This window comes from Canis lupus, chromosome 24 (genome assembly GCF_003254725.2).
Source record: "Canis lupus dingo isolate Sandy chromosome 24, ASM325472v2, whole genome shotgun sequence".
Taxonomy (NCBI): domain Eukaryota; kingdom Metazoa; phylum Chordata; class Mammalia; order Carnivora; family Canidae; genus Canis; species Canis lupus.
In genome coordinates, this window is record NC_064266.1 from 31,898,020 (window position 1) to 31,909,464 (window position 11,445).

General features: G+C 46.6%; 1 protein-coding gene across 1 annotated transcript; it reads left to right on the forward strand.

The window, feature by feature from the left end:
* Nucleotides 1-1,044: 1,044 nt before the first annotated feature.
* On the forward strand, nt 1,045-11,044 carry R3HDML (R3H domain containing like). Its single transcript, XM_035705414.2, has 5 exons — nt 1,045-1,329; nt 4,056-4,174; nt 4,293-4,425; nt 5,927-6,042; nt 9,854-11,044. The coding sequence occupies exons 1-5, from the start codon at nt 1,072-1,074 to the stop codon at nt 9,984-9,986; spliced, it is 759 nt and encodes a 252-aa protein (XP_035561307.1). The 5' UTR covers nt 1,045-1,071; the 3' UTR covers nt 9,987-11,044.
* Nucleotides 11,045-11,445: the final 401 nt, after the last annotated feature.

The window sequence follows — 11,445 nt, forward strand, 5'->3', positions numbered from 1 at the left end:
CCGACACCCCGGTGGAAGCAGGAGCAGCCCAGGCGCCAGAAGGAGGGAGGGAAAAGCCCACAACCGGGCAGGCGGAGCCTCCTGTCCCAGTCTGGCCCGGCTGGAAGGGGAGGGGGCTGCGGGGCCCGGACGTCAGATGCCATCAGCTCCCAGGGGACCATTAAAGTCGCTGAGCTGCCAGGCGGGCCAGGGTGTCTACAGAGGTCCCTGCGTCCTCGGCGCCTGCTGCCACCCGCCTGGGCTGCCCGGCCTGGGTACGCGCCCCGGGGAGGCTGCCGCCCGGTCTCCCGCGCTCCCCTCTCTGGCTCTCTTCTCCTTAACTCCATCTCTCCCTCTGTCTTCTCTGTTCTTCCTTCCCCTGTCTTTCCCCCTGTCTTTCTCTCTCCTTCCCTCTGCTTCCGTCTCTCCCATGCTCTTTCTCTTTCCCTCCTCACCGTGTCCCATCCGCGCCTTATCTTTCCACCTTCCAATGTCCTTCATCCCTGTTCTCTGTACCTTTTTTTTCCAGATGCCTTTTTGGTCTCTCTCATTTTCTTCCTCTCTGCTTCTCTTTTTCTCTTCCTCTCTCATCCTCTGCCATCTGGTTCTTCCTGTGTCTCACTCTCAACCTCAAAAATGCAGCACCTCAAAGACGAGAGGGTCCCGCCGCATGATGCCCCGGGGACTGTTGGCCCTGCGCTGCTGAGGGCATCGATGGAGCCCACTTGGGGCAGGATTGGTGAAGAGGGTGTCCAGGCTGGAGAGGACTGGTGTCCGTCTCCTGGACTGGTGGGATGGAGCCCTGGCTTTGAAGTGGTAGTGCCATCTGCATCACATGGCCCGATCAGGATTAGCTACCATCCGGGCATTTCCTTCCATCCCTCAATACACTGAGTCCACTGGGGCAGGAAGGACAGGGTGTTGGGCACCAGGACTAGAGCTGAGTCGGGAGATCTTTGCCAAGTTCCCAGGGGTTGGCATCATCGGGGTGGCAGTGCTGGAGAACACTCAGGGTTTGGTGCCCTCATGCCCACCCCCTCCAGGCAGCCGACTCTGACTGCACCAGGTGACGTGTGACCCTTCCAGCCAGCTATGCCCCTGCTGCCCAGCACCGTGGGCCTGGCAGGCCTACTCTTCTGGGGAGGCCAGACAGTGAATGCCTTGATGCCCAATGCCACCCTGGCACTGGCCCAGACCGAGGGCACAGCTGTGTGGCCTCTGAGTGGCCTGGGGGTGCCCCGGTACCGGCGGAAGCGCCACATCTCTGCTGGGGACATGAGTGCCTTACTGGATTATCACAACCACATCCGGGCCAGTGTGCACCCACCTGCGGCCAACATGGAGTATATGGTGAGTTCCCATGCCCTCCCCTGCGCCCTTTCTAGCAACTGCCGGTCAACCCAGTGTGTTCTGGAAGGGCTGGACCATCACCAGCCTGGCCCCACCGGCCAGCATCTGGGGGTCTGTGTCCTGAGGAAAGGGCAGGAATTGATCTATGCATTTAATGGATGAGAAAACTAAAGCAGTTGCACAGGTCCTCTTGGGAAGCAGGGTCAGCTAACTGCTACGTATGGAGCACCTACTGTGTGCCTACCCATAACCTACACACAACCCTGAGGGGACTCCTCTTCCTTCAAGATGGGGATTATCATCTCCATTTTCCAATAAAGAAATTGAGATACAGAGAATTAATTTGCCAAAGGTCATCCAACTGGGATTCTAATCCAGGTCTGCCTGCTGCTAATGATTGTGGTCTTAGTGCTTGCTTCAGCAGCACATACACTAAGATTGTGGTCTTAACAGACACGATACTCCACCCCAGGGTTTTGGCTTCCTGCTAGAGACCTGCAGGGTGGGTGGCTGGAGCTTTCTGTGCAATTGTCTCTTTGCTTTAGGGTCTGATGGACACACAGACAGGAAGAGGATGCCAGTTATCACAGTGATGATTGCCTCTAGGAGGCAGAGTTTGGGGACTGGTGGTGGGGACTCGCACCTGAAGGTCTCAAGCAGAGGAAAACCTGCAAGTGACCAGCTGAAAAAGCTGAGATGTGTTTCCTTAAAGAGGCAGGGCCAGAGGCTGTCACCCCAATCCCCCAGAAGTCAGACTCTGGCATGGAAGAGGGGACCTTTCTCTTTATCGCAGTTCCTCCCCTAGGACCTTTGTCCCAGACCAACCTGGAGAGATAGGCTTCTAGCCCACCCACAGATTTCTTTAGGGAAAGAGGTTGCCAGTCCACCCCCCTCCAAGACAAATACATGCTACAGCCTGAAAATTCCTATGCTTTTACAATGTGTCTATTCACTTGTGTGCTAGCTGCTGCTCAGAGCCAGGTACCATGCTAAGCCTTGTGGACACTGCTGAGAACAGGATGAACAAGTGTCTTCCTTCAGGGACACGATAAAAAACAAATATCCACAACACAAGATATGGGTAATATAATGTCAAACAGGAATAAGGTGTTAAGATATGGGTAACATAATGTCAAGTAGGAATTAGATGTTGGAGAGGGGTGGGGATAGGAGCCAGGATGGCAGGCAGCTGGAGGTGGGGGTTATTAATTTGTTCATTGAAAGACTCATTCATTTATTAGCACAGTGACTGGCACGTGGAAGGTCCTTCATTTTTCAAACAGTGACACATTTACTGTGCATGCAAGGCACTCATCCTAGTAAGTGTTTAATTAGAACATGTGTGGTAGAACAGAGAGAGTTAAATATCTCACCATGGATCCCAGTAGGGCCAATGAATGTGGATTTGATGTTAGCATACCCCTTGCCTCAGTTTACCCCTTTGTTGCATAAAGAAAATATTCCTTCGCTTTTCCTAAGACTGTGAATCGGACAACCCTGAGGACATGTTTGGACCTGTTCCTTGGTATCCCTGTGTCTTCTTGGCTAGCTGGCTTCTGCCTGCAGGACAGGCATCTGACTAAGTACCCTTTGCTCAAGGAGCCCTTTTTCTCCCACAGCGTCCCCAAAAGTTCCAGTCCCCTGTTTCACATTTTCACACCCACCAGGATTGTAATGATTGCTTAATGTCTCATCTTTACTAGACTGTGAGTCCTGGGTGCCTAGAAATATTGTTCAATATTTGCTGAATGAACAAATAAAATGAATGCATGACTCATATCTCTGAAAATCCCAGGAAGTCAGAGTGGAAGGAAATTGGTATTTTTTTAAAGTGATGCTTTTTCAAATTATAAAACTTGGGGCATTCACACATTGGAAAATTATGAAGCTGTTAGGAGAGATGAGGAGGGCATTCTCTATGTGCTGATGTGGGATAACCACTAAGATAAGATAACCTGTTTGAGTGAAAACAGCAAGGGGTCAGATAGACAGTTTGGCCAGCTGTCATTTGTGTGTGTGTGTGTGTGTGTGTGTGTGTGTATAATATAAATATTATAAATATATAAATATTTTATATATGTATATACAATTATATATATTTATTAATTATATATATACACACACACACTTGTGTGTATATATACTTGTACAGGTATAGAATATTTCTGGAAGAGGATGCCAGGAATCACAGTGATGGTTGCCTCTAAGGAGCAGGATGGCTGGAGGAACAAGTATAGGATTGAGATGAGAGACTTTCCACTTTTCCTCCTTTGGGTATCTCATATATTATATTTGTGCATGTTTTCACTATGCAGAAAAAAACATTTTGAATTTGAATATTTAATGTTAAAATAAATATGTTTTAAGAATACAATAAATAAAATAAAAAGCCAGTTCCGTCCCCATCACCCTGGGCTCAGCCACTTGTAGGGACTGCTAACTCATGGACAAATAGCCCCGGACCTGCTCAGAGCAGAGAACCTCCAGCTTGAGGTCCAGTTGTGGAGGGGGAAGGTTGCTGGAAGAGGAGTCAGAGGTCTGGGTGTGGGTCTTGGCTCTGGTGAGGACTTGCTGTTTCCGACTCAGTTTCCTAATTTGTCCAGTGGATTTGGTGCAGGGTTCCGAAGAGATGGAGTTAGTGGCACCAGGGAAATGCGCATCTTTGGATACTGCTGGGATGTTGGTGATGTCCCTCCTGGGGAATTTCATGGCCTTTCTTTCCCCAGGTCTGGGATGAGCGGCTGGCCAGGTCTGCCGAGGCCTGGGCCACCCAGTGCATCTGGGCCCATGGGCCCTCACAGCTGATGAGATACGTGGGCCAGAACCTCTCCATCCATTCTGGCCGGTGAGTGACCTTCTGCCCTTCCTTCTCTTGGTCACTCAACAAAGTCCCCAAGCAAGGTGGTGGCAGAGCAGCTTCTCCGTTCCTCAGCCAGCATCTTCCATCTTCTCTGCCTCCCCAGGTACCGCTCGGTGGTGGATCTCGTGAAGTCTTGGTCTGAGGAAAGGCGCCATTACTCATTTCCGGCCCCCAGGGACTGTCAGCCGCACTGCCCCTGGCGGTGCAGTGGCCCTGTCTGCTCCCACTATACCCAGGTACCACTTTGTCGGGACTGAGGGCTGAGGGAGAACAAATCCTGGTAGCTTAGAAGAAAAAGAATGTGATGGAACAGAAATTATAGAACATACAAGCCCTAGGGACTTCCTTCCATATGATAAGTGTATTCCTGGAAAGTTGTGTGTATATTGAGTTGAGCTGACTGGATCTGAGTGTCTTGGGTGGGCTCACCAGATAGTTTGACCACCAAAATGGAGATGTGTGATCTGACAAGTTCAAGAATGCTTTTGAATTCAGTAGGTCCAAACCTATTTTCTAGTATTTTCTGTCTTCTAAGGATCCTACTATCTTCTCCTCCTTATTATCATTTTTAAGTAGGTTCCACACCTAGTGTGGAGCCCAACACAGGGCCTGAACTCACAACCCTGAGATCAAGATCTGAGCTGAGATCAAGACTCAAACACTTGAGTGCCTCGGTGGCTCAGTCAGCTAGGCACCTGCTTTTGGCTTAGGCTGGGATCCTGGGATCCTGGGATCAAGCCCCACAGGGGCTCAGCGGGGAGTCTGCTTCTCCCTTTGCCCCTCACCCCTGCATGTGTGCTCTCTCACTCTCACTCCCTCAAATAAATAAATAAAATATAAAATCTTAAAGAAAAAAGAGTTGAATGCTTAATCAGCTGAGCCACCCAGGTACCCCTAGGATCCCAGTATCTTAAAAAAAAAAAAAAGAAGAAAAGAAATGCTAAAATAAGAGAACAAAAACTGTACTATATTTTGAGTACTAATATTGAATATGTTACCACTTGTTACACATAAAAATATAATGCAATATAATGTTGCAGGAAATGGGACCAAACCTTCCCATTGTAGGACAAATATTTTCTTTTGGTCTGTCCATCTCTCTGTGATTCATTCAGAGTTAATGTCAGAAATCTACATTGGAGACCCTCTAGGAAATGTGAGGCCTAAACCAAATGTTCTTCCTAAAATTATTACCTTCGTTTTACCAAAGAAGAAACTGAGGCACGGCATGGTTAAGTGACTTGGCCAAAGTCACACACTAGTGATATTGAGGTTCTGACCCAAGCCTGTTTAACTCCAAAGTTTGTGTTTTAACCTCTAACACAATAATGATCTTCAAATGGTAGTTGCTAGGGAAAAAAGAAAGAAAATGAATAGAACAGTACAGAAAATAAGAGCATAGATCGCATGTGAAAAGATTAAATGTTGGTTCACAGAACTTTTGTCCCAAGTGCCTACGTGTTGTATGCTGAGTAACAATTCAAAATTTATTCCTTACTGGTGGGTTGTAGTAAAATAAATTAAAAAAAAGAAAAAAAGAAAAAAAAAAAAAAGCTTGAGAAACATTATAGCACAATGTGTCTCCAGGAACATTGGGACAGGCAGATTGTCTCCCACGGGAAGACCTCACCTAATGCATCCACCCTGAACCATGTCCAGGGGCCTCTCAGCCCCAAGGAACCTGGGCCCCCACCCCGAGTCCATCTCAAAGCCTCCCCTGTCATTGTCCTTCCTCAGATGGTGTGGGCTTCCTCCAATCGGCTAGGCTGTGCCATCCACACCTGTGGCAGTATCAACGTCTGGGGCAACACCTGGCATCAGGCGGTGTACTTGGTCTGCAACTATGCCATTAAGTAAGTACAGCACTGAGATGGGGCTGAGGGGCAGGAGGTGGACCCTGAGTGCAATGAACAGAATTCCAAGAGAAGGAAAAAAGCCCAGGACACCCTGCCTTCTTCCCTTCTAAGTAAACTCGATACCATACAATTGTTTTTTAATATTTATTTATTTATTCATTCATTCATTCATTTATTCATTCACGAGAGACACACAGAGAGAGAGGCAGAGACACAGGCAGAGGGAGAAGCAGGCTCCATGCAGGGAGCCCGACGTGGGACTCAAATCTGGGATCACGCCCTGAGTCAAAGGCAGGTGCTCAAACACTGAGCCACTCAGGCGTCCCACAGTCTGGTAGTTTTAGAGTCAATGAATAATTATTTTTCTTTACTCCCCCACCCCCCCAATTCTCTAATTTCCTTTTCTATTGCCAAAAGTGACTGGAAGATAGACAGGACCAGGTCAGGTGGACACGTAGCCTCGCTGATGAAGTTAACAGTAGAGAATGTGGTTTAGATGTCTAGACAAGCGAGTTGGCAAATATCTCGCTCTCGAATTAGAGCTGCACACCCATTGACTGGCAACACCTGACAACCACAGTCCTCTCCCAACAAGTGTAGGTAGCTCCTCTAAGCTCATCACAGGAAGTGGGGCAACAAAGAACACAGGCTCCCTGCAGCCAGGCACATCCCAAAGGAAAGAAAGGAAGGATAGAATGAGTGTGCTCAGCTCCTCCCTCTAGGCTCCCCAATCAGCTTGGTGGGAGAGAGGTTATGAGTGGCCTTTGTATGCAAATCTCTTGGAAACATGGAGAAAGAGGGATGGGAGTTCCCATCCAACGTACAACACACAAATTTGCCAACATTACTGATTCTCATATAAAAATAAGAAAAGTTCTATGTAAACATGATATTTAGAATTTCAAGATTACATACTGATAACCACCTTTTACTCTCAAGTAGCCTTTCAGCTACTTACAAAATATTTTTGCCTCCTTATCTCATTGAAGAGATGAAAGAGAAAGAAGGAAGGAAAGAAGGAGGGGTACTGGGAAAATGTTTTCTTTTTTTAAGAGCAAGAAACTGACGATCAGAGAGGTTAGGTAATATATAAAAGTCACAGAGCCAGGAGGTAGCAGAGCTGTTTGAAACACAAGTCTTGATTTCTAGTCTGTGTTCTGTCTACTATACTATTCGGATGCTCTAGAAGTCACTGGTAGCTTGAACACAGATTCTCAAGCTATTTACTTGTTAATGGTGATATCTATTAAAAAGTATGGGATCCCTGGATGGCACAGTGGTTTGGCGCCTGCCTTTGGCCCAGGGCTCAATCCTGGAGACCCGGGATCAAATCCCACATCGGGCTCCCAGTGCATGGAGCCTGCTTCTCCCTCTTTGTCTCTGCCTCTCTCTCTCTCTCTGTGTGTGACTATCATAAATAAATAAAAATTAAAAAATAAAAATAAAAAAATAAAAAGTATCAGCCCAGCTTTATCAGATACAAAAATACAAAGCAAACTTTGTTACAAATAGCTTACGAGGCTGTTCCAATTTGAGGATACATTGAATTTTTGCAGCATTGAGTATCAACACTATAGTTGTTAAGATTTTCATGCTCTGGAGCAAGACTGTTAAGGTTCAAATTTGTGATTTAAATTCTCCATGCCTGTTTCTTCATTTGGAAAATGGGAATAAAATAGTACCTACTCACTGAATTGTTAAGAGAAGTGATCTGACCCAGGTAACACCCCCAGGCTCATGATAACATGCTGTTGCTTACTGCTATGACCAGATCTGGGTGTGATGTCCAGCTCTCCCATGTGCGTATAAGGACTTTGGATAAGACGTTTCATCTCTCTGGACCTCGGTTTCCTCTTTTAAAATAGGGCTAATCCTACCTGTCTCACAGAGGATCACTGTACATAGTCACTGTACATTTATTCAGCCCATAGTACGTGCTGAATAAATGGTGGCTGTTGTTATAACTGGGTTAGGAACTATTTAAGGGTGGGAAATAGATCTGATTCATTCCTATATCCTTTTACTACAGGGATCTCCGCCCCCGCCCCCCCCCCCCTTTTTAAGCAAAACTTTTTTCCAAGTGGTTAAGTTGAACAAAAAAAGAATGACTTTTATTCCATTACCCCCCAGATATTTCCACTTCCCATCTTCCCTGCCCTCAAATTTCTGGGAGCACCTTTTGAAAACTGCACTCACAGCATCTGGCACAAATCCTGAAGCCCAAAAGATGCTCTGGAAGTGTTTGTTGAATGAATAAGTGAATGAACCCCTTATAAAACCAGAAATGCATACTTTTCTAAGGACTTTGGCTGAGTTTACTTACAATCATTCAACAACCACTTTTAGAGAAAAAAAAAAGATTCCATATCTGCCCATAAAGAGTGTTCATATGAAGTGTGAGAAAAGAAGACCCTGGACTTGCAAAGATAACACTACAGGCTGGTGGTGAGATTACCAGGCAGCCATGAACATGAGTTTTGGAGATGATTTTAGGCCTTGAGAAGAGGAGGGAGAAAAAGAAAAATCTGTGCACTGGGACAGAGAAGAGAGATGTGGAAAGGTGGGCTATGTGAACAGGATCCACGGCTGCTAGAGCAGTCTAGAATGACTGACCAAAAGCTACAGATGTGCTTCTGTAAGTAGGGAGATCAGCAAACTAGGACCCATGGCCAAAACCTCACCAGCTGCTTGTTTTAGTAAATAAAGTTTTATTGAAACACAGCCATGCCATTCATTTACATGCTATCCGATGCTGCTTTCAATGCAATAGAGATATCCGGCTCACAAAACCTAACATGTTTGCTATCTGGCCCTTTACCTGAAGAAATTTGCCATTCCTTGCACAGGTAAGGGGAAGCCACTAAAAGTTTTTGAGCAGAAGAATGTGATGAAGGTGGTTTGTTTGTTTTTAATAGCTTTCTTGAGGTGTAATTCACATCCCATACCACTCACCCATTTGATGTGTACAACTCAATGGGTTTTGGTATATTAGATTATTAATCTGTTTTCATTATGCATATAGATATGAAATATTTATAACATAAAATTTGCCACTTTAATCATTTAGAAGGGTACACCTCGGTGGCAATTCATCGTTTTGTGCAACCATTACCACTACCTGCTTCCAGAACTATTCCATCACCCCAAAGAGAAGGTCTGTAACTATTAAGCCATCACTCTCTACCCTACTTCCCCTAAAAGGCCACAGTCTGTTGAGAGGACTAACTCAGGAGCAGGGAGGATGGAATTGGGATCTGGCCATCAAGAAAATGGGCAGTGGTGGCCATGACAAGTCTTCATGGCATGTGCCCCCATGATCGGATTATACTCAGCATCTGATTATTCTAACTCCTATTTGCACAACACTTCTGTGAGGTCTAAAGCGTTTGCACATCATTTTTGTGGATACCATTTCATTTATTTTATTCAGAAGAAATAAGGTGGCTTATTTTGTCACCAGCTGGCTGGTGGCAAAACCTAGGACCAGATCTCAGAGCTGCCTGAGTCGGGGATGGGAGGGAGGGTGGAGGGAATAAGAAGATCAATACTTACTGAAGAGTCAGGTATTTGCCAGGCACGGTGCTAGGTGCCCACACACACGGCTTCATTATTTGATCTTTGCCTCCTCCCTGTGAGACAGGGGAGTCTTCTCATGGTTTTACAGCTGAAGAAACCGAGGCTTGCAGACGTGACTTGCCCAAGGTCACATAGCCAGTCAGCGGCGGTGCTGAGATTTGGAAACCTATATGAAGGTTGCCCACATTAACTCTCCTCTGTCCCTGTCTCCTTGGCATCTTTTCTCTTCCAGGGGGAACTGGATCGGCGAGGCACCATACAAGATGGGGAGGCCATGTTCTGCTTGCCCTCCGAGTTACCAAGGTACCTGCAGTAGCAACATGTGCTTCTCTGGACTCAAATCCAATAGGCTTCTGTGGTTTTAAATTTTCCCTGGGCCCCGGTGGTGCCTCTGGCCCTCCCCCAAAGACTTCTTCCCCAAAGACCAGGTGAAAGAATAATTGTTTTTTTTTAAAGGACTTTATTGGGCTCACACCACCGATCTGAATTTTTCCTTCCTGGTTCCTTCCATTCCCGAAATGTCAGCATGTGCCAGAAGAAAATAACCTCCTGGCCTTCTGTCTTTCTTCTTACAGCTTTCTTCTCTCTGGCTTCCGGGAAAGAGGCTTGTCTCTTTCATTGACTAGGTGCTCAGAGTCAGAGCTGGATGGAGCTGTAGGGTGACAGCAGTTTTATGACTCTCAGGTCCCAAACCCACAAGTCTTTGTCCAACCAGTGAAGGGTATTTATTAAGCAATCTTTAGCCTGAAACCCACTTTCCTTTATCCACTAACAGCCAAACGTGGAGGACTTGTGGTTTGTTCCCTGAGTTGAGAACATTTCAGGCCCAAGCTTTTAAAAAAATAATAATTTAAATTGACTTGTAGACAGACCATTCCCACTGCATGTTACTGGGGCTACTCCAGGGCTCAGGTTCCCCTTTTACAGATGGGTATACTGAGGCTCAGCAGAGGGGTGTGATCTACTGATAGCTACACAGCTTGTGCCAGCAGCACCCAGGTCAGAGCTCAGGCCCAGACATACCCTTTCTGAGGGCCAGGACTGCGAGTGCAAAATCAAAGTTGGCCCGAGGGAAATGTCCTCTGGGCCTGTCTTTTTCTCTTTTTATCACTCCATTGAGCCTATCCGTCTCTCTCTCCTCCACATCCCTGGAGGATCTCATTCTCATTCCCATAAACCATTTCCTCTCTCTCCACCCCACCACACCCAGATATCATGACACACAAAAGTCCTTTTGTTTCCAGAGATAGTAAAATCTCCCCCTCAGACCTTGCCCTCCAGCTGGGGCCCACTCCCTGCCTGGCCAGAGAGCACACCATTCAAAGACCTGGATGGAAAACCAGCCCCTTTCCCTGGAGTTCCTACACCAAGCTGGATGGAATGAATTTCTCTTCCCTCTCAGTCATTCCCACCTAGGCCATAACCTGAGCATGTCAACAACCACCCCTTCCTCCCCATTCCTCAATAAAGTCCTTTGAGATCTGATGCAGTGGCTCTTTCTGGCCCCTCCCTCTCTCAGCTCTCAGAGGGGGTCAAAAAAGGAAGGAAGGAAACTGAGTAGGGGGAGATGGAGTAAAGGCAAAACCAGCTCCAGAGAAAGGCCAGGAGAGGGGGCTCACGGCCCCTACTCTGTGCCAAGCGTGACAACTAGTTCAGTGCACACATGCATATGTGTGTATTACTATTCCATTTTATTGCTGGGATAAATGAGGCTTAGGGATAAATGAGCATTTCCAAATGCTGGAAATGAGTGAAAAGAAACAAGGATGCTGTTGTGAGTTTATTATTTGCAGATTATATCCTTACTACTCTTTTTTTTTTTTT

Bases quoted from the DNA above. Each gene is read 5' to 3' on its own strand.
- R3HDML (XM_035705414.2), top strand. From the start codon at position 1,072: ATGCCCCTGCTGCCCAGCACCGTGGGCCTGGCAGGCCTACTCTTCTGG. The intron at 1,330-4,055 runs GTGAGTTCCCAT...TTCTTTCCCCAG, and splicing joins CGGCCAACATGGAGTATATG to GTCTGGGATGAGCGGCTGGC. The intron at 4,175-4,292 runs GTGAGTGACCTT...CTGCCTCCCCAG, and splicing joins CTCTCCATCCATTCTGGCCG to GTACCGCTCGGTGGTGGATC.